The sequence below is a fragment of the Ictidomys tridecemlineatus genome, chromosome 13 (genome assembly GCF_052094955.1).
Source record: "Ictidomys tridecemlineatus isolate mIctTri1 chromosome 13, mIctTri1.hap1, whole genome shotgun sequence".
NCBI lineage: Eukaryota > Metazoa > Chordata > Mammalia > Rodentia > Sciuridae > Ictidomys > Ictidomys tridecemlineatus.
Genome location: NC_135489.1, coordinates 12,863,952 through 12,890,403, shown reverse-complemented (window position 1 = coordinate 12,890,403; position 26,452 = coordinate 12,863,952). Strand labels below are relative to the sequence as shown.

Sequence of the window (26,452 nt, the reverse complement as noted above, 5' to 3'; positions counted from 1 at the left end):
ATTGAACAAATGCTTTTTGAATGGCCGAATCCACTCATCAACCCACAAAATAAACATTGAGTACTGACCAATGTGCCAGAGGTGTTTAATCTAGAAAACTGGGTAAATGACAGAAAAGGGAAGCTAATAAAGGACCCCGTGTTGGGGGCAGATTATAAATTTGATTTTGCCTCTGGTTGGCCCCAGTTGAAATTATAGAAAACATCCAGGTGCCCACGGGCAGCAGGTGGCTGAAAAGAGAAGACTTGAGCTTCATGAGGGAACCAAGATCCTACCTGGGGCAATCCATTTAAAGTGATGCTGGTACAGGGGATGTGACCAAATGGAGGACCTGTGATGGCACGGGGCTGAGACTATGTCTAAAGCAGCACTTTGGAGAGCAGGGACATAGTTTGCTGTCTTCGCATTTGATGGCACAACAGGCAGCAGGTATAGGCTTGTTCTGTGGCACTACAGAGAGACCAATTCTCTGTGGGTTCCTTGTATTTCTGTTTACCCAGCAAGCAAGGCACTGGGTGCTCTTTGTTCCAGACCATCTTTTTAAGAATGTTTCTGGAGAGGACGCCCTTGGCAGACAGAAGTAATATGTCACTCCAGAACAGAGGACAGACAGGCTTACCACCCATCGTAAGAGATTCAGGTTCCCTAAACTCAGTTTCTGTCCTGTATTACAACCTGTTACATCCACAGCACTCTTCATACTTTTCTGTGGGAACTGAGGCTTGAGAATACCACTTGAAAAGGCTGATCACTCTGGCAACTGCAATTACCATGAGTAATAAGCTGTCCTTTGTCTTTGACCCAGGAGTTTCATGTTTGCAACTAGCATCCATAAAATGGTGCACACAGCCTTGCTAAGCCTACAAATTTGCAAGTAGGGAAAAACACCAGCCCTCAGAGTTTTTCACAGCTAGCCTCTGAAATTCTTATTCTGGAGACCATGGAGGAGCTGCAGGAGACCCTGGAAAGAGTCTGCAATTAAAGTCAAGTCAGAGAATGTTCTCTACTAGGGGGTGAGAGAAGAGAGGAGACACAGACCTGGTCACCCTTGGAATATGACTTTCTTCACGGATAAGGGCTAAAATATTTAAGTGGCATATATTAAGAATGACACCAGAGCATGTGATCAAGGAAACAGGAAGATAGACAGTGACAAGAAGGATGAGAGGACAATGAGCCACACTTTAAAAAAATGCAGAATATCAAAAAGGGATTTTATTGGTTCTTCTTAGTTAGACATGAGAGAAGAATCTACTTTTATAAGATTATGTAAGCATAGGGTATATCTTATTCTAATTGGGACCCCATTCCGTGGATGAGCAGCATGGTGGGGTTCACTTAGGTATTTTCATATGTGTACATGGGAAAATTATGTTAGATTTATCCTATTGTCTTTCCCATTCCTATTCCCCCTCCCTTCCTTTCATTCCCCTTTGTCCAATCTACCAAACTTCTCTCCTCTTCCCCTTCCCCTTTATTGTGGGTAGGCTTCCACATATCAGCAAATACATTCAACTTCTGGTTTTGGGGGATTGACTTATTTCACTTACATGATAGTCTCTAGATCCATCCATTTACTGGCAAATTTCATAAAGTGATTCTTATTTCTGGCTGAGTAATATTGCATTGTGTATATATACCACAATTTCTTTACCTATTCATCTGTTGATGGGTATATAGATTGGTTCCATAGCTTAGCTACTGTTGCTGCTATAAACATTGATGTGGCCATATCACTATAGTATGCTGGTTGTAAGTCCTTTGGGTATATGGTGAGGAGTGGGATAACTGGTTCAAATGGTGGTTCCATTCCTAGTTTTCTGAGCAATCTCCATTCTGCTTTCCAGAGTGGTTGCACCAACATGCAGTCCCACCAACAAAGTATGAGTGTTCCCTTTTCCCCACATCTTCACCAACATTTATTTTTACTTACACTCTTGGTAATTGTCATTCTGACTAGAGTGAGATAGAATCTCAGTGTATTTTTAATTTGCATTTTTCTAATTGCTAGAGATGTTGAACATTTGCAAAAAAGGGTTTTTAAAACATATTTGCAACAAAAAGAATACAAATAGGTCATATTTACAGAAGATATGAGAATAAAAGAAACTTCAAACCTTTGTTTTGCCTTTGTTCTGCAAATTAAGGAGCTAAAAAAAAGATAACAAGAAGACGTTGTAGTCTAGTTTAGATGGAGAGCTATTAAGAGAGCAGCGCAGGGCTCTATGTTTAGATTTGACCTGTTTTGTAATTTTATCAGACTTTGGGGGTATAGGAGGCCTTCTTAACAAATCTGTGGATGATACAAACTTAGAGGGCTGGATTATAAAACAGAAGTAAGAAACAAGCCTCAGAATGTTCACAGGATTGGAATCCGGGTTAAAAAAAAAAACACAAGAAAATGAAATTTATCAGAAATGTCAAGATTTGAGATTGTGTCAAAAGAAATTGGTGATATCAGTTTCCACAGGATTCCTAGTGGCTCACGGGAAAAAGTGCTGAGGCAAGTTGACCAGTTGACAAGTGCCACAGCAGCTTGATAGCCAGCAATGGCAGATCCTGGCTAAGGCACGAATGTGGCTCTGCCTGGAGTACCAGAGGCTTGGTTTCCAGGCCAGGACGCAGTAGTCCTAAAGCACTTGGGACAGGACAGTTGCTGGCCAGGAAATGGAACTCCACTCTGGTGCCGTCTTTCAAAGGGATTTGGAAAAACCAAGGGCATCCATGTAGGATGGTGAAGGCTTGAAGGAGCCAATCCCCCAGGAGCTATTTTCTTGTCTTCAGACTTGAAGATCTGACATCCAGAGGGAAGGCTGTCCCCTTTGCTTTCAGAAGCATTGATGGGCACCAGCTGCTGGTGTGGTTCTTCTGTTGAAGATGGCACATCACAAGAGAAGGAGGCTGGGTTCCCGCATACTGCCTAGATGAGAAGGTGCTCAGAATAGTCACACGCACCTGCATCCATATTTTTGTTAAGGTACTTTTCCTATTTTTTTAATATCTATTTTTTTAGTTGTAGTTGGACACAATACCTTTATTTTATTTATTTTTATGTGGTGCTGAAGATTGAACCCAGGACCTCGCACATGCTAGGCAAGTGCTCTACCGCCGAGCCCCAGCCCCAGCCCCTTGTTTATATTTCTTATTGCAACATGGTCTAGCCTACCTTAACTCAAGGATCAGCTTTAGCCTCACTTCCCCCCATATTTTTCATCAGTGCATAATAGTGGGCTTTGTTGTTACATGTTCACACATGCACACAATATGACTATATAATTTGGTTAATATCATTTCCCCATATCTCCCCTTTCCCTGTCCCTGTCCTTTACTCCACCGGTCTCCCTTCTATTTTATGAAGTCCCTCCCCTGCCTTTTCTTTCCTTTTTTCTCTCTTATCTTCCACATACATGAAAAAAAACATATGGCCCTTGACTTTCTGAGTTTGCTTTATTTCACTTAACACCATGTTCTCAAGTTCTGTCAATTTTCCTGCAAATGTCAATTTCCTTCTTTTTTTAATGGCTGAATAAAACTCCATTGTGTATATAGACCACATTTTCTTTACCCATTCATCCACTGATGGGCACCTAGGCTGGTTCCATAGTTTTGCTCTTGTGAATTGTGCTGCTGTAAACATGGGTATGCATGTGTCCCTGCAGTATGGTGACTTTCATTCTTCTTTAGGATAAATTCAGAAGACTGGGGTTCCACTCCATGGAGACAAGCTGGGTCACATGGTGGATCCAGTCTTCTGAGAAATCTCCATACTGATGTTCATAGTGGTTATAGTAACTTCCAATCTCACCAACCGTGGAAAGTGTTCTCCCCACCCCACATCCTCCCGCCCCAGCATTTATCATTGTTGGTGTTTTTGACCAGCCTCATTTCTGAAATCAACAAAGTGGGGGATAATAATACCTGCTTCATGAGATTTTTGTGAGCTTTAAATAAGAGGTGACTTCACAATCATAGTGTTTGTCGTCTACCTTTCTGGCCACAGTGATTCTTTCTTGCCGTTCCTGTTTGCAAGAGGAGTTCCTGTCCTACATATCCCAAGACTCCAGGTCCCCTAAACTGGTGCTAGGGCCAAACCCTGCCCCGGAATGGGCTTGTCTGGCAAGTACTCTGTTCCTGGTACCAGGTTGCAAGAGAACCAAGGTGCCACCCTCCACTTGGTGGCAGTGTGTCGTGGGACAACACAAAATAGTCACTCTAAAGCCATCACCTTTTCTCCTCTTCCCATAAACATGGGGCAGGAATGCCAACCAAATGTGCTTCCTTGCTTTTAAAATGTATGCAATGGAACTGAAGTACCGTAATGATTTGAAACTCGACACAGTCTACCCGAAAAATACAGAAGCAGGTTTTGTTTAGCACCTGCAAACTTGGCATTGTCCCTTTGACTCCTCACATGCATGTTTTCACCCTTCATTTTATCCTACGTGATGTTTTTGAAGTTTACATTTAAAAATGAATTAGCCTCTCTTTTTTTTTTTTCTACAAAAGAAGTTTCCTGTATACAGGGAAATGAATTCCAGTGACCCTAAGTCTATACATTTTTGGTTCCTGGATGGAGTAAGTATCACAGTTCTTGTTATCATCCAATCACCTGTTTTCTTGGCCCTGGTAGATTCATTTGAACACAAAAGCCCCGCTGTGCAAGCCTTGGCCGCTTCCCTGCCGGTCTGCCCTGAGCTTCCACTGCAGTCCAGCAGGGTCTGAGAAGAGCAGAGGGGTCACAGGGAGGGGTCTTCCATCAGGTTGCCTGGTGCCCCTCCTAAGGGAAGCTGGAAAGGCAGGTGACATCTCTGCACATGTGTAAGTTGACATTTAAGAAGTTCTCATTACAGATAGTTACTAAGGATACCATTTTCAATGCATTGTTAGTAGTGAGATTAAGAAAATGATCCTCAGACCCACGACAGCAGAACTTTTCCGTGTGCTGTGATTTATAGCCCCCGCCATGGTGTCATGATGATTCCTGATAGAATGCCCCGGTAACTTCCGCCCAGTCTGTAAAGGGATTGAGATGTGTTGAGGAGTGTGCGTTCCCCTACCAGCTGCCGCAAGCCCATCTCCCCGTCCCAGCCACACCTCTGTTGTGCCACCGTTTCTTTCCGTATGCTTCTCTTCCAAAGGAGAATGGCGGGATTGGCTGGCTTTCTGGGAGTCTCTTTCCTTGAGGCTGCTTTGAGATTAAACTTGACACATGCTCACAACTTCTTGTTCGAGAAGTTGACAGTTGACATTTTAAAATGTATGTGTTATATTCCTTTTTATTGTATTAGAATCTAAATACCACAATGAAGTGATACTCGACATTATCTTCATGAAAAATACAGAAATGAGCTGTTTCTGTTTTTGTTTTCTTTGGTAGGACTGAGGATTAGACCTAGGGCAGTTCTACATCCTGAGACCTTTCTATTTATTTATTTATTTTTTTGAGACAGGGTCTTGCTTAGTTGCCCAGGCTGTCCTCAAACTTGGGATCTTCCTGCCTCAGCCTCCTGAGTTACCAGGATGACAAGTATGCACTATCATGCCTGGCTAGAAATGAATTATTTTGAACTCTAGAAATTTTACATTTTTCCCTTTTTTCCCTCAAATTCATGATTTTACCCTCCATTTTATCCTAATAGGGTATTTTTCTTTCTTTCCTTTTTTTTAAAACAACTGAACGTTTAAAATTAATTAGCTTTTCATAATTTTCTAAAGTAAGTCTGAATTTTTGTGACTGTAAGATTTGACTTTTTAAAAAAATTTCTGGGTTGGGCAATGATTACAATTATTTTTACCCACTTGATGCAATGCACAAATATATTACGATTATAATAAATAAGTATTAAATATGTTTAAAATGTTATTGGAAATACATCTCATAATGAGATGAATGGGGCCAGTTTATCTCTTCACCACACTGGACACATCTCCATAAACAGAAATTATTGATAGAAAGAAGGAAGGCTCACCATGAAGTCTATTCTTGCTTTTCATTGTTATGGATATTAGCTCTGAAGAGCGTGGTTCGTATCATTAGTTAGAAGGACTTGGAAAGGGTTTTGCTATAGTGACCTAACTTGACTCTTTGAACTCCTGAGTCATATTATAAAATCACAGTTTTAAAATATCCATAAGCCGACTTGGTTAGCTACTCTCCCAACTCTTTTGAAGACAAAGAATTAGAAACACAGATGACTCAAGGATGCCCCTGGCATCAGAGCCCCAGGATTTCAAACCATGCCTTTTGGCAACCCAAGGTTTTAACCCCATAGTGTAAGGTTAGTTGATTCTGGGTAAAAAAAGAAAGAAAAAGAGCTCGGCCTTGTCCCTTCTGCTCATTTCCATTGTATCTACTTGCTAAATAATTTCAAGCCTCTGCCTGACGTCACTGACACGGAGCTGCAAAGGGTTGTGTGGTTTCCTCCTGGGCCTGAGTGAGGCTTAGCTAGACCCTGACTGCTTCAGGGTCTTACAGCCAGGTTTGGGGCAGTGACCGATGACTGTGATGACAGGGAGTCAGGGGGGTTGGTCTGATCTGAGGGGCGTGGTTAAGGAGGTCAGTTTAGGCATATTACTCATGGGTGTTGAGGACATCAATTCCTTGACACATCCTGTGTCTGTGTACACTTTGGAAAGGTTGTGCCTCACTTGGGATTTGGAGAAAGAAGGGATGGGGCACAGGCCTTGGAATCAGCCACACCCAGGCGCCAATCCTTCCTCCCTAAGTTATGATGACTGGGAGCTTGGGCACATTGTTTAACTTCTGAGTCTGTTTTCTCTTACAAAATCAACAGCCGATGCCTACCTTCCTGTGAGAACAGGTGGTGGTATGCACCTGGTGTTCTCTCCAGCAGATGCTGAACAGGTGGATACTACTCTCAGAGTCCTTTTTAATGGAGTCAAAGGAAATAGAGGGTAGAGGCTCAGGATAGCAGGAAAGTGGGGGGAAAAAATAACGTAAGTGGGAAACATTGGATTCCTTGCCACTTAGGGTTTACACGGGTCAAAGCAAATGGCTTTGGTTGTCTTGAAACGTTAGCTTCAGTGGGGAATGTGCAGCTAGTTTCCCTACTTTTTACACACTCCTGCATCTTATGGAACTCAGACATTGGGATCGCTAGTCCCTTTGGAAAAACCCGTCCAACAGTGTCAGTAGCTCTCTCAGGGAGTAGAACTCAAGAGCCTGGCTAGGTCCAGGGTGGTCAGTGACCAAGAAACAAAAGGGGCTCCGTCTCAGGTGGTTTCACTGATTGGCTGGTCGCTGAGGGTTTCATTAGAGTGGGGTTCATGATCCTTCTACTGGCTTGTTAAGAAGGCTTCCCAAGGTTTTGTTTAATGAAGACGAATGGTAAAGAAAAATCCTGTTCACGCTTTATAAACAATTTAGGGCACAACCAATATCTCACACTTTATTTTTCTTATTTTACTTTATTTTTCTTCACAAAATTAACTGGACAAGGAAAGTTGAATAGCAATGTGACATTTTCCTACAACACAAAGTGCCATTATATTTAATGGAAGCCAACCTTAAGTATGTAAAGTAGGCTTATCATATTTTTTTTGTATATACAGTGTTGCAGATATCAGCTACCCCTAAAATATATCCATTTGAAAAGCAGCCCATGAAAGGTAACAGTATGAAAATCTTGATAACAAAAGCTTTTGATACAAAAAAAAACTTACTGCATACTTATATTACTTAAAACAAAAATAACCCCCGTAATTCCAAACAAAAGTACAACTTAGTTGAAAACTAAGATATTAAAATAAACACAACCACCAGATTTAAAAAAAAAAAAAGCTTCCCCCAAATAAATTTAATCAGCTGTCGATTCTTCAGATGCTATCTTGGAGGAGAAAAACTTAATAAAATGAGCTGGCTGGAGGGTCTGCTGCAGATTTCCCAAATGGCAAGGTGCTTGGCCTTACAGAGCATCTACACTACAGTCATATTAGTTCACAGTCCCGCAATTTCCGATGAACTAGCTTTTCCATCTTCTAGGGGTGTTCCCATCTTCCATGCTGAGTTTGGAACTCAGAACAACCTTGTCATCCACAGAACTTTGGCTTTAAGTTATTTTCTGGGACAGTCCTGATGAACCGGTACCATCCTGATGAATTATATAATACCATTTGTACTCCATCTGGTTTTCGGGTGTCCAGTAAGATGCATATTTCATGGTTATCCAAAGACACGGAATAGAACCATACATTGGGTAAGGCTAAGGGCCTTAGATGATCATTTACCCAATTCAGTTTCACATTGTTTTATTTAATTTTATTAAAAAATTTTTTTCCTGCTTTGTGCATAATAAACACTTAGAAACAGATGTCCCTACCAACCAGAAGGTTGTCATTAAATATCCTGTTGGTTAAAACTGTAAATTTATTGCTTAAATACCCGTTGGCCATATCCAGCTTGAAATGTGTACCCCGGCGTGGCTGAACTGAGCTGACTTTGAACCATGCCACTGCCTCTGGGATCTGAATATCACGGAACTGTAAAACTGTTTCTCATTTGCTGCATTAAGGGCCTTTGCAGAGGCGTCAACTGACCCCAGGAAAAGTGCCTCATACCCCACAGTTCTGGCTATTCTGAAAAACTCGACTCCCTGGTCCAAGCTTGGGAATGTTATGCACATTTAAAAATTCTTCTTCCCTCCCACCCTCATAACAAATGTTCTTTGTCTTCTAATAATAATAATTAAAAAAAAATCCCTGAAAGATCCAAATTGAATAACAATACAGATCTGATTGGAACCTTCAAAAGCCTGACAATGTAGAACTGTATTTCTTAAAAAAAGTGTGTAACCACATTTGTCTGGACTGCAACAGACACCACAGAGTAAGATCAGATAGAGTTTCAACTGACTCCCTAATTTCCTTACACCGGCTTGTATTTCAAGCCCTTCCTGTTTTTTTCTGATAGAGTAGGTGTACATTACTAACTATAAGTGATAAGAAAGTATAAAAACAGCCACTACCTTCAAAGTACAATTGGAATTAGAGTTGAAGGTCACATTAATAAATTATTTTAGTACAAGTTGAATCCTAAGTGTAGACTCCTTGCCCTTTTTTTCCATCCGGTATACTTGATGTGAAAGCTAGACCTGTGTTGGGATTGCCATAATTATTTACATTTAATCTTGATTGTTATTAACTCCTCTTGATTTATAAGCACTTTCTTAAATGTTCCCACTGGGCCAGAGCCAGGCCTTTAGATGGTAAGCAATAAGCATTTACCTAAAAGTCACATATGAAGGAAGGCCGGCCACACCTGAGCATGCAGAGACAGGTGAGCGGGGCAGAGGATGTTGGTGTTTTGCTCAAACATATAAAGGGACTTCCTTATTTCTAAAATGTGGTTTTAATCCGATTCTTAAGCCTACAGAAATGTCAGCTCCTGCAGAATCTTCCAGGTGAACTGCTGGCCACAGCATAGACGAGCAGTCCTTTGGTTCTCTCTTTCAGAAACAGTGCCCATGCAGGAAGGCTTCAGGAGCCCTGGAAGGTTCTGGAACCTTCTTCCTGTGGGTTCCTTTTTAGAGTCTTGGATCCCAATTTGGGAAGTGCGTGTGTTCTACTTTATGTTCACCCCGGGCAACTTTGAGCACATTCCTTCTCATGCAGAAAGGGGGGTTCAGATCGAGGTGTGAATCCCTTCTCAACATGAAGTGTATCAGAACCAGTCTCTGTTGTCCGTTTGCAAAATAATTTGAGACAAAAAGAAAGAAATGACTAGATGAGGCTTTCATATACATTCATTGCTTTCTAACATGTTTTTATCAACAAGAAAAAATGCAAAACGAACTATTCTTCTAGTGAGTTTAGCTGCAGTACGTGTACAGTTCTGGGGTCAGGTGACTGGGTATGTTTACCTTTAAAACCAGATGACAGAACCCCAGAGCCAAAGAAAACCAAAGTTAGGCCCCTGTGGCCTTTTTGTTTTTTTAATATATATACATTTTTTTTCAAATACTCTGCAAATCCCAGTTTGAACAATAACAACAACAACAACAAAAGACAAACAGGTTTTATATTAAAAATATCCATGTTCTTCATTGTTACTCTAAAGCAGCTCGGAGGGTCTCGCCACTTGGAGTGAGCTGGAAACAGACTCCATGAAGATGCTCTTGGCAGGATAGCAGCACAGGGTTTGATTTTCCATATTCATCACCTGGAGAATGTAAACCTTTCATAAAATAATATTTCACTTAAAAATTAGAATCATTCAAAGGTCTGGTCCTCTTGTTCCCTGAGGCCCACCAGGGAGGTGTGGCTCCACACCACAGGGCTCCTGCTTTCTGGGTGAAGTGTGAGCGCCACTGGGTTTCAGCCACAGAGAAGGGCCCTGTGGAAGGAGAGCAGGAGGGCTTTGGATGGGTCTGCGTGGAAACAGGCCACATAAAGCAGCTCTCTGAAGGTCAAACCGTCGTAGCCAGATTCTCATCCTTTGCTCATTTCCCATCTGGGTTTTCAAATGAACGAAGCTCTCAGGTTTAACCAAACACGCCTGTGATCTTAGATAACACGCGTCAGATGCCGAATTGCCCAGGAGCATGTCAACCTTCAAGAGACAAGGTCAAAGCACAACAGACTTATCCACCAGGAATGCACAGAAATGCACATGACTTGGTGAACACCAAGCTCCTGGGTGCCAGTGACATCCAGGGGTTCTTAGGTAGCTGAGACTCAGGCTTAGCCCACCTCTTCACAAATACTTCTGAAGAATCAAAAGACAAAAAAAAAAAAAATCCCATATGGAAAATGATCACTTTTGTTAAAGAGTGTAGAGGCGATAACTAAATATGAGTTTTAAAAAATGCTGAGATGCATGTATTTTCTTAAAAAGCAGCTTTCGAAATATCAACCACAGCATTAAACATTGGATAGTACATTCCATAGTTAACACAGATAAATGGTATATAAGTGATAATGCCACAAAGTTTTTCTACCAATGCCTCCTGGCTGATTCTAAACTTGGAAAAAAAATAATATTGTCTAGTTTATTATCCAGAGATTTCACTTCTTTTGCTACTTCTCTATAGTTTACTACCTTTGTCTCTTTTTTTTTTTCTTCATTTTTTTAATGCCCCAGGATGTGCAGATAATTCCCACATTCTATACCTGGAGCTTCCCCCACCCCACCCCCACCACCCATAAGGTTTTCAAATAAAACCAATGGACAATGACAAGGTAATGTTTTACATGTAAATCCATAGACATAGAGCAATTAACGTGACACCTCTTTTCAACTCATTTTACCTCTCTTCCTTTAGGACTTGCGACCCTCCCCAGAGTCATTGAAAGCCTTGCTTTAAACTACCCAGACAAGCTGGGGCCGCCCCGCCCTGTGCAGCAGCCAACTGTCAGGGCTCAGCCTTCTCCTTCCCTCACACCTGTGGGGGCTGCGGCCCCAGCCCTCAGCATGTCCCTCTGCTGGGAAAGGCACGGGGCCGTTTCCTTCCTTCCTCAGGGACCAATGTCTTAAGAAGGGACGTGGCTCCCGGGATCCCCCTTCCACGCTCCAGGTGGAAAGGGACCAACTGGGAGGGCGGGAGGGTACCAGGCCCAGCTGGTCTCACTATTGCTCTTTCTTGACAGCTGCGTCAGCTCCCACACGGGGAGGCCACGCTGCTCTGCGGAACACCTCCCAGGAGACCAGCAAGTGCCCAAGCTCAGCCCTTGGCCTCCAGGCGGGACACAGGAGGTTCTGCAGGAGTCAGTCTCCTCAACGCAGGCACTTGTGGCCGCCTGATGCTCCGGGTGACTGCCGCCTTCCTGATGCCCAAGAAGTCACCGGAACATCCACCTCCTTGGATGCAGAGGATTCTGGTTCCTGCTCAGACAGAGCCAGTATGCAGAGGGGGCGTGTATCCAAAATATAGGAATATGCACAATCGGGGCTTAAGGTACTGGATGATCTTGTACAAACTGCTAAAATGCTTCTCGGCACAATTGGTAGCTTAAAAAAATACTTTCCTATGGTTTAAGGGCATTTTTCTCACCACTGTCCTTCGGCGGGGGAGTCTCTGCGGGCACCACGTCTCTCTCGAGTTCCCGGTTTCTGTCCTCTGACTGGCTCTGTACCATGTGAGTCACAGGCAAAGTGTCTGTTCTTCAGGCCAGGGACAAAGGGACTTCTCTCGAGGCACCCTGCCTCTGTAATGTCACAGCCCCCAGGACCCATAGATGCAAGTCGAAGGAGTGCCTTCGCGCAACCTCCAGCAGCCAGAACCCGCTTCGCCGCGGCCAGTTTCCGTGTCCATCCGTCTGCTCTTCACCTGACGGGCTAGTCCGCTCAACGTGGAAAATCACTCTGGTTTGGGGGCACACCAGCAGGTGGAACCGCAGGAAGTGGTCCTTGGCAATTAGTGGTCCGGTTTCCAAAGATGGGAGTTTTGATGGGACTGTCTTAAATAAATAAATCTTTTTTTTCTTAATAATGTAAAAAATAAATGATATTTCCCTTTGGCAGTAAATAGCTGATTCGACGTTTTGCCTGAAAGCTGTGTGTGTGTGTGTGTGTGTGTGTGTGTGTGTTGTATTTGCTTTCCTTTAAAGATGCTGTGACTTCATGGTGCATCACTGATGATGCACGTCATGTCTACTGCTTTAGTGAACCTTTTGCATATTTGTTGGGGGCAGGCCCGCAGACTTCACTTGTGGCCCAGGTAGGCACCCAGGGTGATGCAGGCTCCCACCAGGGCCAGGCTGAGCAGAGTCTTCAGGGACAGCCAGGAGAAGTCGTACAGGGGCCGCACGCTGGGGCCGTACAGCTCCACAAAGGCATCCTGCATGGGGGACAGGCGGGAAGGAAAAGGAAGAGCGTTAGGAGGAGAAGTTCAGAGAACCACCTGACAGAGGGGAGGCGTCCTGCCAGAGCAGCCTGGGCATCCTGAGAGGGGCAGGGCGGGGAGAGGAGAAATGCTCTGGAGGCAGAGGTGGGAAACTACTCTTCCACTCATTCAGGAAGTATTCTATTGGGACATGTTTACGTGACAGTCACCTTACAGATACGGCAGTGCATACAACAGGCTAAAAGTTCTACCTCACGAAGCTTCTATTTACTGGAACAGGGCAGACCCACAGGAAATAAATATCACACAGCATATCAGGTACTGGAGAGTGCGTGGTGAGGAGCATAGTAAAACAACAAAGATGGTTAGAAAATACTGGAGGTTTTGCAACTTCAGCTAGCATGGCCAATCATAAGAACCCAATGTAGCAACAGTGATGACCACCATACCACGCTTGCTGTATGCCGGGCACTGTACGGGAAGCCTCGGATACATGACCATTTTTTATTCTTCATACAGATCTTAATTTCATGTTTTCCTGTTCTGAAGACGAAAAGGAAAAAAGTGCCTGCTTTTGTAAAAGGTGTCATGAGTCACAGGACAGAATGGCCCAGGACAGGCCTTTCATGGCCACAGCATGCAATGTGGATGGTCAACTGAGTTCACCTCTAGAAACAAATTAAAAATAATAACTGAACAAGTAGATAAGAATTTATGTACAAGGTTATATATCATAATATTGTTTATCACGACCATATAAACATCTGCCACTCCCAGAGGTCAAGGGCAAGGGTAATAAATAGCAGCACCAGGATTTGGACGTAGGTGGGAAGCAGTGCCCTTCACTCCGCTGCCCACGTTTGGCGGACAGCAGCTCTGTGAGTGTGCCTGCTCCAGAGGCTGCTGAGTTGCTGGACACAGGCTGCTTGACCGGTGGGTGCCCAGCCTTGGGATGCAGGGAGGTTCTTCCTGGGAACGGAAGCTGTCGGAGGGTTTTTCTCATGGGTGGCCAGACAGGACAACCACAAGCCTGTCTTTAACTCAAGTCATGAGGTCCACAAAGTACGGGTCAGTGGTGTGTCACTGGACACATGGGTTCCGGGGGAAGACAGGGACTTGTCTTCCACTCCTGTGGCTGCATCTGGAGTCTACAGAATGCTGTAGCAAAGCTCCCTGGCTGGAGAATACAAATCACTGAATGCTATTAGGACCCAATGACTATTTGGGCAATTCCCTGAATGAACACTTAGAGACGCAAATCAGTTCTTTTTTTTTTTTTTTTTTTTTTTGCTTTGTGTGACTTAATCAGGTCTGAAGACAGGAAAATGAGATATGGTTCCACATTGCTCCCCGCCACCTTGAATCAAAGCCTAAAATTTTGTTACAGGAAATAGTAAGTGTCTTGACTTTGGGCATCACTGTGGGGAGGAGGTTGTAACACTGTCGAGAGAGTTTTTGTTTGTGGGGACCAGTATTGCAGTGGGAGGACCAAGGATCATCTTTGTCTCCTCTGTGACCCTGGAAATATTGTAAAAGCTCAGCAAACATTTGTTTAATTAATGATTAATGCTTTCTGAATTTAGTCTTTGGTTTGAGTTTGGCCTAACACTTCACCCAGATGCATATTAATCTGTAATTATTCCTTCTATATGTAAGAACCTCTGGGAATCCAGGAGAGGTCCTGAAGCGAAGATTTAAGACACTTTTAGAGGGAACTTCTTGCATCATTAGCTATAGATTTATGGGTTTTTTTTTCATGCGAGTACAATATTGTGATATATATATATGTCGTACGTTTTATTTGGGAGTTCTGGGGATTGAACTCAGGGACACTTGACCACTGAGCCACATCCCCAGCCCTATTGTGTATTTTATTTAGAGACAGGGTCTCACGGAGTTGCTTAGCATTGCTTTTGACAAGGCTGGCTTTGAACTTGAGATCCTCCTGCATCAGCCACCAGAGCTGCAGGGATTATAAGCATGTGCCACCAAGCCCAACTTATATGCCATACTTTTAACAAATTTTATTCAGGTTGTTTTTAACTTTAGCTATTGTAAACAATATTTTGATATATCTTTGTACATAAACTGCTGTCTATTTGTTCAGTTGTGTTTTTGAAGTAAATTCCTAGAAGCGAACTCAGCTGATTCGCCATTCTGAAGGGTTCGGGCCGGGCCCTCCTCCCTCTCTCATGGGCTGCTCTGTGACCAATGGCATCTTAGACAGGCAAGGGTCAGGATGGTGGGTCCCACTGAGGTGATACTGCTCCCCACGGGACTTTTGGCAATGTCTGGAAAGTGTTTGGTTGTCACGTGGGTGGGGGACCTACTTGCATTTGGTGGGCAGAGGCCAGGGATGCTGTCCAATCTCCATGATGCACAGGATAACCCACCACGAAGAACTATCCAGCCCCCAAAGCCAATAGGTGGAGGCTGAGAAACCGCAGTTTCAAGGAAGCACTGTGGACGTGGAGCACAGGTGAACAGACGGTCCTCCTGTGTGTCCACGTGCTGGTCAACAGCGGGGCACCTGGGCAGCAGCTGGCTGTTGGGGAACTCTGGAAGTCCTAGGCTTTTACCAGGAGAGGGCGCAAAGGATTCCTTCTTCTTTTATATATCAACTGTTAAAAATGTCTAAATTTGAGTCCTAGAAGAACCAGGCCATGAACATGAGAGAGGGGCACATTTAGCGCTCTTGGTGAGCAGCTGGGGCGTCACTGTGATCATCTGCAAGGACCAGCCTTCTCCGGGCAGACTCTGCTTCTCACAAGAGCATCCAGGTTGGCAGACACAGCTGTGAACATCTGTCTTCCTCCTCATTTCTTCTCTTGGAGGGAGGGAAAGGCAGGGCGAGAACCCTGCAGCCCAGCCAAATGTCGCCTGATCTGTTCAGGGCACCGGCATGGCTGTCTGCAATCTAGCTTGACTCTGAGAACATCAAGGTCGAGTCCTGAATCCTTTTAGTCACCCAAAGAGTTTTCTTAGACAAAACGAGACTCGGACTAAGCCTCTGTCCATCTGATTTTCTTGGACATGGAGCCATTATGGGAAAGCAGGCAGGGACTCCAGGTGGCATTTCCCCCCAGTGTGCTGGCTCCGCAGGACTGGGAGTCTGAAGAGATGCCATCCCATGTGCCCTGGCCTCCCGGAGCTGGGCAACTCCCCGGGGCCTCACACCAACCATGGTGCTTCTAATGGACCATACAAGTCACCTCTCCCACGCTACAATGAAAACTGTCATTTTGGGAGAGGTGAGCTAAATCAGTATCTCTTGGCCCTAAGAAGGGGACTTAGGTGTGTCGCAGCCCAGGGGTCTGGGAAAAGCACTGAACTTGGTCCAGGCAACAGGCAGGCTCTGATTTCTATGAATCCACGGCCTTGAGCAAATTACCCAACCCCGAGCCTTGTTTACTTCCCCAATGACCATAAAATTGGTGGTTGTGAGGATTAATGTCGGTCGCTCCAAGCCGTCTGTCAGCGTGCGTGGTCCAGGATGGAACTAGTGAAGCATTAACCACTCCTTCTGGAGCCTGCCCTGGGGACCAGCTCTGCACCTCCTCCACCTGCCCTTCCCCTCCGAGGCTGTGGTTCTGAGGATGGTGGATGACTTCTAAAGAGACGAGGAGTTAAGACGCACACGCTCCCCGTTCTGGTTGAGGACGGGAGTGACAGCGAAGTCCCTCTATCAGTTGTGGATTCTCCGTCCCGTTGCAGGCTAGCGGGGTGGTGAACCATTTAGCCCCTGGAGGTGGAGCCTGGCTCTTAACTTTGCCCTCCTCGGGACACCAAAGACACAAAGGAGACCCTGTGGTTTCAGGACCGAACATCTCGGAGGCCGCTTTCAGAGGGAATCTTCTGGCTTTTTCAAACATCCTGATTAGGGCGATTTCCGAAGTCTGTTTGAACAGCCTGTCGTTATTTGTTTAAGTTTGAAAGCTGTTTTAAATAAACACAAGCTCATTTTATGTATTAAAAGCAACAATGAGGGGGGAAAAAAAACCTGGGCCATCATCATGTGATTCTGACAAAATCCCTGTCCAGATATTCAGGGGTGGCACGGCATCCCTCACTAATGTCAGGGCTGGTGAGGGTCACAGCATCTATGGGATGTGCCCAGGCTCCCACTCGAGGGCTCCTTTGGGCCCTTGGCTGCGCCCCCACCTCAGACCAGAAGCAGCAGGGCTCCAGCTCGGGGGCAATGCTTCTTCCCAGACCTGAAATTCAGAGGCCACAGATGGTCTCAGTCTGGATGTCACTCAAGGTGGCCAAGGCGGGTGAATCTGCAGCCTCAGATCTTTGCTGTGAGGTTGGCGGGAAGCCAAGGAGGTGTAGACTGGAACGGGCCGTTGCCAAGACTCCTCGGCTCACAAGGTTCCTCGTCCCCCTGCCTGGACCGTCGTGGAGCATGGTGAGTCTTTCTCTTCTTCTCGTTCTCCGTCTCTCTCTCTCTCAGGCACACGCTACACATGCACAGCACCTCCCTTGAGGGAGACCACCCTCACATTTTCCTTTTCCACTTGGAACCCTTCAAAAGGTGTCATCTAAATTTGATTGCAAGTGAAATGAGATTTAAAAAAAAAAATCAGCTTGGTGCAAATGGAATAGATGTAATCCTGAAAGCCGAAAAGGATGGGGCTGGGCTGGGGGTGGGCAGCCAGGATGCTCCTACATCGTCAGTGGGATCCATGAAGGGTAAATGGAGGGACCCTCTCATTTGGTGATGTTTACCAGGAGGCTTAAGAAATATTACCTTTTTTATTAGTAATCCCAATTCTAGTTATTTACCTTGAAAAAAATAATAAAATACCCAGGTTTTGCATAATAATAATACCCTGGAAGCAACTTTAAATACCTGAAAATATGATTGACACATCCATTCTACTGAATACTCTTGCTCTTTATGAAACCACTTTAATATACACCAGATTATAATAATGGCAATGTATAGTATTCTCCCAAATATGACTCCATCCCATGACAAGCCTCAGCTGGGCTTCCTGGTATCGCTAGAGACAATCACCCACCACGGGTGCAGTTCTAAATTCTTGGTTTTCAAACCACAGAGCGATTCCTGAGCCTGGGTCAGATCTCTTCTCTGTCCTTTTCCGTGACCTTTCCACATGGCCCCCACTTTTCTCACACTTCCCCCACACCTCGTAGCAGCTCACGTTACCCTTTTCTTCTCTGAGCAAATTGGAGCCGTTGGGCATAAGTCACCAAGCTCCTCTCCTGGGCACCTGCTCACCTCCACCTTCCCTGGTTCTTCACGGCTCCTGGCTCTCCTTGCTTCTGGAACCTTCCTCTACCAACTGTCCCTGCTCTCCACTACAATTCCCACCTGCACCTTCCTCTGTCCCCTCCCCCATGGCATACACATGCTCAACTGTCCCAAAAACTGTCTGTGCTGACCTGCAGGCCACCCTGACCATCACCTGCCTTTCCCCTTCCAGCAAGACGCGACTCTGCTCACCAGCTCCCTTCCCTCCCCACGGGAACCCACCCAATCGGACTTATTCCTCTCTGTGCCTCCAAGACCCCCAGGGAGGCCATGAACGCCGTCCATGTGGCTGGTTCCCCCAGGTGATTTTCAGGGACCTCACTGGGTGCCTTCGCCCCCCGGCATCCTTCCAGTGCACAAGCACACCACCTCCCTCGAGGGAGCCCACCCTCACAGCCCCCCCTCACAGGACTCTGCTCTCTTCGGCCTCCTCCGACCTCCTGAAGAATTTCTGGACTGTCTCCTTCCTGGGCATCTCCTCCGCCCGCCCTGATCCGATGCCCCTGGCTTCGGTCTGGACCATCTTCTCTCTCTCTGCCAATCTCCTCCCCCTCCTCATTGTCAATGCTGTTCCTATCATGAGATCTCTGACATCTTTATGTCTGGGCCCCACCTTCTATCCTAACGGCCAGACTCCCACTCCAGCTGCTTTCTAAGATGTCCCACAGGAAGTCACACTTGGCTAGCATCACCCTCCCTACCACGCTGGGCCTCTCCTGCTGTCACTGTGCCCTCCCTCACCCCCACTTCACTCATCAGTAAATCCCACTGTGGAGGCTGGGACCCCAGACCCTGAAACAGAGATTGAATGTAAGCAGTTTATCTGGGAGATGATGCAAGGACACCGCAGCAGAGGAGTGGGGACAGGGGAGAGAACAGGGAAAGCAGCCATGCAGTAACCGTCTCACCCAGCAAGTGACTGCTGCTGGCACCAGAGCCGACCCCCGTGGGGAAGTCCTGCTGGGGTAGGACGGGCGCCTGCGATCACCCCACAGAGGGGACGGCGTGCACCGGCTGCTCCTGCCTGGGCATCAATGCTGCAGCACTCCCAGCCCATCTGTGCCAGGGAGACAGGCTCCAGGGGTCCGAGGACGCCCTGGGGAAGAGATGCAGATGCCCCCTCCCTAGCTGGAGGTGGAGTTAGAACACTGCAGGGTAAGGGAAGGGGACAGGATGGGGAAGAGGGTGCAGTGGGAGGGAGGGAGGGACACACCCCCCACAGCAGAGGAGAGCCCTCTCCACGAGGCCAGGGAAGTGGCGATGCTCTTGACATCAGACTTGGCTCTGAGCGAAAGGGGAAGCTAGCACAAGCGGGGAAGTGAGGACTTTTTTCTACCTGAATAAAGCAGCTGGTGAGGAAGTGACTCCATTTCCCCCTTATCATGGCCCGGCAGGATTTCCTCTGCAGCCACATTGTGCTGATGAGCCTGAGGGTTCCCTCTGCCTGCCGGGCAGGGTGGCAGTTGCGTGCCTGCTCCTCTCCCCTGCGACTCTTCCTCCTGCACCGTGCACCCCCCTTCACTCCCAAAACATTGGTTCCAGGTTTAAGGAAAAAGGAAAGGGAAAAAATAACCCCTGAGCATATAACTGAAGGCCACGCAGCTGTCTGGCCCTGAGGTTGCCAAGAGACGCCCCAGGCTCCAGGCGTGAGAAGCACCTCTCCCCCTCCCCAGGCTTCTAAGGGTGGCTCCCCAAAGCCTTCTCCAGCGAAAGGGGTTGGTTAAGAGGAACTCTGAGCCCAGGGGAGGGGGGAGTTGAATCACAGGCCAACGTACAATGAAACCCAATCTTAAGCGTCATTTGGATGTAGCTAGAAACCTGCTGGACAAATGGCAGGAGATGAAAAACCCCAACAAAACAAAAACAAACTTGTCTGCCTACCCCAGTTGGTCCGGTGAAGTTTGGGTGTGTTGTGTTATGCAAATTTAGCTGAGCATGCAAATAAGGCCGGGGACCTGGAGCCAGAGAGGTTGAGAAGTGAGAAGCCCACATGGCCGCTTCCTTTCTTGAGCAGGACCCAGTTTGAAAATCATTTGCAAAGCTGTCTTTGATGCTCCAGAGGATCTGCAGGGCCAGGGCCAGATCCAAGGATAACTGGCCATGTCCACCTGCTAGAGGAGACCGGAGCCCAGCGCTGGGCCAATCCCCAGGGCAGTCTCAGAGGATTCCTTAGCCTGGTGCTACGCAGCCAGCCAGGAGGTGCTACCCAGAGAGAAGCAGATCCCCTGATGCTGTAGAAGTTATGCAAATACCCAAGGGAGGGTTACCCAGCCACCTGCAGGCTCAGGTCCCTCCCCCAAGGAGGTGATCAGTCCAGGACTGCAAAAGACATCCACAGAAACGGGGGAAGAAGTGCACGTCTAGCACAGTGTGCTGAAATGTGTTGAGAATCATGCTCTTTGGCTCATCAGGTTGGACAAATGAGCCCTGACAAGAGGCAGACACCTATCAATCCCAGACCCAAACCCCGTTTCAGCTTGCTTGTTCACCCAGTCACCAGACACTCTTGCATGGCCCTGAGGAATCTTGAGGTTAAATAAGACACGGGCCCTGCCCTGCCATACTTAATGGTAATAGTCACAGTCGCTTTAATGGGTGTGAGTTGCCCCAGTCCAGGGAAGCACCGTGTGTGTGTGTGTGTGTGTGTGTGTGTGTGTGTGTGTGTGTGTGTGTGTCCTGCAGGGAGGGCACTTTCCCTGGCATCTCGGGCTCACGGAGGCCCCGGGAACCTGCCTCCAGTGTTTTGGCTGCAGAACAAAGTTCCTTCCTTTTCCTTCCTGACCTTCCTCATGCCACGGCCTTCTTTCCTGGCTGGAGCCGCGGAGGGCCCTGCACTTTCTGGCACTGAGACCTTTCTGGCTTTGGGCTTCGGGTATGTCACTCTCTGACACCGTGTTGAGTGTGGAACTGTGGGGAGCTAATGATTAAAAAGATAACCAGCCCAGCTGAAAGGCGGGTGAGGCTTTGGACAGACATTTCACCTGGAAAAGACGCTCACGATCATTAGTCTTCAGGGAAATGACCATCAAAGCCACGTGAGACATCACTTCAGACCTGATGACATGACTGTGATGTTTTGTTTTGTTTTTTTTAAAAAGGACAATAACAAATGTGGGTAAGGAAGTAGAGAAACTTAAATCCTCACATCAATAAAGCGGTACAGTTACTATAAAAAAAACACCTGGTGATTCCTCAAAAAGTTGAAAACAGGGTTACCACATGACCCAGCAAGTCAATTCCTAGATATATACACCCAAGTAATTGAAATATATGTTCACACAAAAACTTGCACATGGATATTCACATCAGTATTACTCATCATAGCCCCTAAGTGGCAACGACCCAAATATCCATTCACTGGATGAAAGGACTAACAAAATGTGGTCTATCCAGGCGATGGAATATTATTCAGCCATTAAAAGGGATAAAGCACTGATAGTCGCTACAACTACCAGTGACTTTTGGAAACATTATACTGAATGAAAGAAGCCCCGCTCAGAAGGTGGTGTGTGTGTGTGTGTGTGTGTGTGTGTGTGTGTGTGTGTGTGTGTGTGCAGGCACATGCGTCCTGCAGGGCCCTGGCTGGGAGGGCAAGGAGCGGTGATGAAAAAATACTGATGGGTTCAGAGTCTGGTGAATATGCTCAAAACCAAAGAAATGATCTGTTTAAATCTCCATTTATAAACCTTAAATATATTTCTTGCACTCCATGAAGCTACGTTTATACCATGTGGAATTGGACAGAAGTGCTAGCTTATTCTGTAAGCCCTGCTCCCACGTGCATGGGCGAGGGGAGTCCTTGGGTTAGAAGCTTTGCACCACTGTCACCTACAAACAAAAAAACAAAAACCCATCAAAGAGAACGTAGGTGGTGGCACGGTGGGTGAAAGTGATCTGGACAAGAAGTCGCGCAGCAAAGTGCCTGCCTGGGCCTCCCCTGTAGGAGGTGAGCTGCTTCCTCTTCTCCTGGCTGTAGATTTCCTTCATCTGAGAACTGCCCACCGTCGGGGGCTACGCTGCCAGTTTTGTGCGTCCTTTAACCCACGCCTGGCCTCGCACCACCTTGTGCTCCGGCTCCTCTGCTGGGACTCCGGGGCTCCTCCGCTCTCTAGCAGGTAGCCAAGCTGCTGTGCCCTTGACGTGTGTCTGCGCTTGCAGTCTCTTTGCTTTATGAGCAAAGCCAGGTTATTAGTCCCCTGGGCCCTTCCTTGGCCACCCCCACACCCCGTATTTCTACAGAGCACCCCGTCTGTCACACCAGTTTTTAAGGAATAGGGTCTCATGAGGTTGCCCAGACTGGTCTTGAACTCCTGGCCTCAAGTGATCCTTCTGCCTCGGCCTCCCAAGTAGCTGGGATTACAGGCACGAGACCGTCATGCCTGGCTCATGCCCATTTTCATCAGAACTAGAGAAGCTGTAGTGCCTCCGAGGGGAAAGCAGATGGGACGTTTTGCTTGTCCTCAGACAGGGCTCGCCAAGGCCTGGTGTGAGCTGGGGATGCCTCTCGCGGACCAGCGTCGGGAACAGCTCCAGCTGCCGTCCTTCTTGGGATCTGGAGCTACAGGTGTGGTTACCCTCATTACCGGCTCTCCGGTGTCCAGTCCTGTCCATTCCTGCACGTGAGCGTGAACACCGTACTGTGCACCCGCGTGATGGAAGGTGGCTCAGGGCGGGTGAATGTGCTCCTCCTGTAGGTCACGATTTGCGCCTGGCACTTGGTGTCCCCTGTGCCTGCTCCGGGACCTGCTCTGTGCCGTGTGGCCAAGCCTACCACCCCTACGCCTGTCGCTGCAAGAGTTAATTCATGAAAATATGCCAGAAATGGGAACTGAAAGCAGATGCTGGTTGAGTTCTGCAGCCTGGCCTAATCGCTGTCATCGGAACTGCGCTGCTGGGGGCGCAGGGGAGGGCTCCTCAGCGGTTAAACCTGGTGGGCCCGAGTCGGGCGAGCGCCTGATTCTTACTTGTTTAAATCAGCAAGTGTTGACTGAGGTTGGCGGTGGTGGGGAGTACAGAGAACCTGCATTTCCTAATAGGAACTTGCTGAAAGTGGCTGCAGTCCTAGAGGAGAGACATGTCGGAATGCAAAGAGCAAAGCAGAAGGCCTGCGAGTAAGTGGCACCTGCCGCTAGCTGGACACTGGTGGCTTCCAGCTCCGTCTTGTCCAACATACTGTACTTGCAAGCTCACAGCCTGCTAATATCCCACCCTGGGCCACCCCAAGACATCGGCCTTAACACAGATCTCCACTTCTGCAGCCTAGTGAGCCATTCGTACCGTGATGATCAAAGTGACGGAGATGACCCCCAGTAGCCCAGGGAGAAGCTCCTCACCCACACCTGGGATCCAGCCATCCACGAGAGGAGAGCCAGGACGTCCTCTGCGCTCAGGGGGAGGGGCCGGCAGACACTGGTGAACCCTCAGAGTGCGCCATGTGGGCGTGCTAAGGAAAATGTGCTTTCATTTTGTAGCTTATGATTTAGTTCATTTCACCTGGAAAGACTCAACGTGAGTAAAACCAGATGCATTTCAAGGCACACGGCCTGGCTCTTTGACAGTCCTCTTCCTTCCTCATCAGACAGTCTTCCTGGGCCCAGAAAGGACAGCAGACCTCTCTGTCACCAGGAAAAGGCAAAGTCTCTGTCAAGGCAACAGCTGTGCGGACTGGGACGAGCGAGTGTCCAGCTCTGGACCTGGGCTCAATCCTGCATGAGCAGATGTGAGGAGTGGCCTCTCTGAACAGAGGCTTACGAGAAGGGTCTCCCACAATATGCTTCTTGCTGCCAGAACTAGATGGCCATATATCGAGAGAGAGAGAGAGAGAGAGAGAGAGAGAGAGAGAGAGAGAGAGAGAGAGATGGATCCTAAAACCGATCACGGATGAGCTTGAAATGAGAGAAGGGGCTGAAAAATCTTCCATCAGCAAAACCTCCAGGGGGGCAGTTGACAGCTGGCTGACCTGACACAAGGACACTCTCTCACAGTGAAGCGAGCCCGCTGTGGACACGGGCAAGGTCAGACAAGGACACAAGCCCACCGCACAAGGCCCGTCAGTGCTATCGGCAACGGGCACTTAAGACGAGTGCGGCCAGACCCCGGAGACCTGGACGCCCACAGCAGCGTGGCTCCGCATGGCCCAGACACATTAGCAGCTCGTGAGGCAGCGTGCGGGGTTCCGCCTGCAGAAGGTGCCCGGGTAGTCACCGGCGGGACTTGGAATGGGATGGAATCACGCCACTGGGCCTTTGTGCACCGACCACTCCTGAGGCAGAAGGGCAGGGCTGGGCCCTCAGGGCTGGACTAAGGGACGGCTGTCCACGCCTGTGTCCCTTTCTGCATGTGATCCTGCAGCCGCTGCCACTGCTCAAACTTGGAGCCGGCGGCTCGAGTCAGATTCAGGGAAGCAGACATTTACCAAACACAAGCTTTGTGCCCAGCACTGTGCCGGATGTTCAGGGGCACTCCAGTGGCCATGGCTCTATGTGACAATGAGCTCCTCAAGGCAAGAGGAGGTCACACTCCATGAACACTATCCTGGTGAGATGACTCGGGGACATTCACCCCTCAGGTCTCAAGAAGAAGCTCCAGTTGGAGGGGGCGGAAGCTTCAGGAGGGACATCGGGTACAGCAAATGGCCATTTCCTTAGAAGGACAAGCAATCAATGGGAGAAGTTAAACAGGAAGTCCCCAAGAGCGAAAGGGACGGCTGAACACGTGCATCAAGAGTTTTAAAGGTGGGCTGGGCCTCAAGGACCTCAACGAGAGGAAGAAAAACAGGGGGTGGCATTTGCAAGCATGGAATGAGTGTGGAGTCTGGGACCACCCTGTGCAGGTGCCAAAGCCAGCTGGTAGATGCAGGCAGGGGCAAGTCAGCGCGAACAGGGCTGCATTGTCCAAAAGAAGACCCTGTGACCGTGAGGGCCCACAAGTCATAAGAACTTCCTCACTGCACCCGCCCCAGGCACTCTGCAGAACTCGATCCCACGGGAACGTGTGGGGCTGGCGCTGGCATCCCCTCAGCCTGTGGTTTGGCAGAGGCTGCATGCGCCGTCTCAGGAGTATTTTACAATGCTTTAAGGTACAGACACAAACCCCCAAGGAGGAATTCTTTCCTTGTTATTCAGGAAAAGCCCTTCTACTCACAGGGTTGCTTCCCAAGGAATTCCCGAGTGTGAAAGAGAATAGAATCTCCCTGAGTCACAAGATCAAATCCACTCTGAGGCCTGTGTAGGATACTCAGATAGGTGGCCCAACGCTCTCACGCTGACAACTGGACTTTCATGCTCTCGGGGGACCAGCTCAGCTGTTTCCATTGAGCTGTACACAATGTGCAAGGACAAGGACAGCTTCCATCCATCCCGTGGTCGGAGGAGCTGAGGGAGGTGTCCCTGGGCGGACCAGCCATGCTGTCCCCACCACTCTGCTCAGGGAGCTCCTGGTCCAGCCTGCGGCGCCATGGTGCTTTCCCGCAGCTGCCTCCCGTGCTCCTCACGACCAGCAACGGTGTTCTCTGCTGACCTACATTCAGCATTTCTTACCACGGCACCTAGGCAGAGACCCTGGGATTCCTGGGACCCTGACCACAGAGCAAGTCCCGGGAACCCACATGTGCTCCCTGAGCACTTAATCCTTTAATGTTAGGTTTGCTGCTGGAAGGTGGGAAGACTGGGGCAAGTCAGTGGTTGTTACAATCCAACCCAACAAGTCAGAAGTACCTTCTGTCTTCATCTCAGGGGTTTCGTGCTGAGAAAGTTGACGGTGCTGTTTCTATCACGTGCTTAATTAAAGACGGACAAATGGAAGCAGAATCACAGAACTCATCACAGCTGTCAGCCTGTGACTGGGAGCTCAGCTCTGCCTCACCGGGGAGGCCTTCAACCTGGCTCCATGGGGTGGGTGACCCACAGCCGTGGGTAGGAGACAGAGGGGCTGGAAGTGGCCAGCTCCTCTGAGACCTCCCCGTCTGGCTTCCCCGGCCCCCACAGTACAGGACAGGCCACCTCTCTCTGCCCCCCTCTTCCCCTGCTCTGGTTCCCTGTCCTGTTCTCTCCCCTCTTCTCCATGTGTCTGTCTTGGTCTAGAACTGGCCTGCTCTGGGCTTTCTTGGAATACAGCAATTCTCCACCCCCTTGATAGGGAAAGAGGTAAACGCTGGCTATGGGAGCAAGCGAGAGCTCTGCCTGCCCCAGGAAGGTCCTGGAAGGTCCCGGGCTGTCGCTGCCTGGGATCTCCTGCCTCCTCCTGGTGCAAAGACACTGGTCGTGGGCGCGATGGCCCAGCGGTACTCGGACCCTAGGAAGTGGCGTGACGCAGTGCAAGGCATCCTCTTGTGGTCTGACTGGCCATGGAAGGCTGCGATCCAGGCAGCCTCAGC

General features: G+C 48.0%; 2 protein-coding genes across 9 annotated transcripts in view; one reads left to right on the top strand and one right to left on the bottom strand.

The window, feature by feature from the left end:
- LOC120885357 (uncharacterized) overlaps window positions 1–26,452 on the top strand; it is a 161,391-nt gene that overhangs the window by 83,002 nt on the left and 51,937 nt on the right. The window contains exon 3 of one of the 8 annotated variants that reach the window (XR_013429501.1): window positions 11,605–12,482. The exons of the other annotated variants lie outside the window; for them this stretch is intronic. The gene's annotated coding sequence lies outside the window, so the exon portion shown is untranslated. Of the gene's footprint in view, window positions 1–11,604; window positions 12,483–26,452 lie in introns of those variants that run through there. 8 annotated transcript variants of the gene reach the window in all.
- The window catches only part of Bcl2 (BCL2 apoptosis regulator), a 164,463-nt gene continuing 145,419 nt past the window's right edge, over window positions 7,409–26,452 (bottom strand). Inside the window, exon 3 of the mRNA XM_005323010.5 lies at window positions 7,409–12,794. Within this exon, the coding sequence (XP_005323067.1) occupies window positions 12,660–12,794 (135 nt within the window). The 3' untranslated portion in view covers window positions 7,409–12,659. The remainder of the gene's footprint in view (window positions 12,795–26,452) is intronic.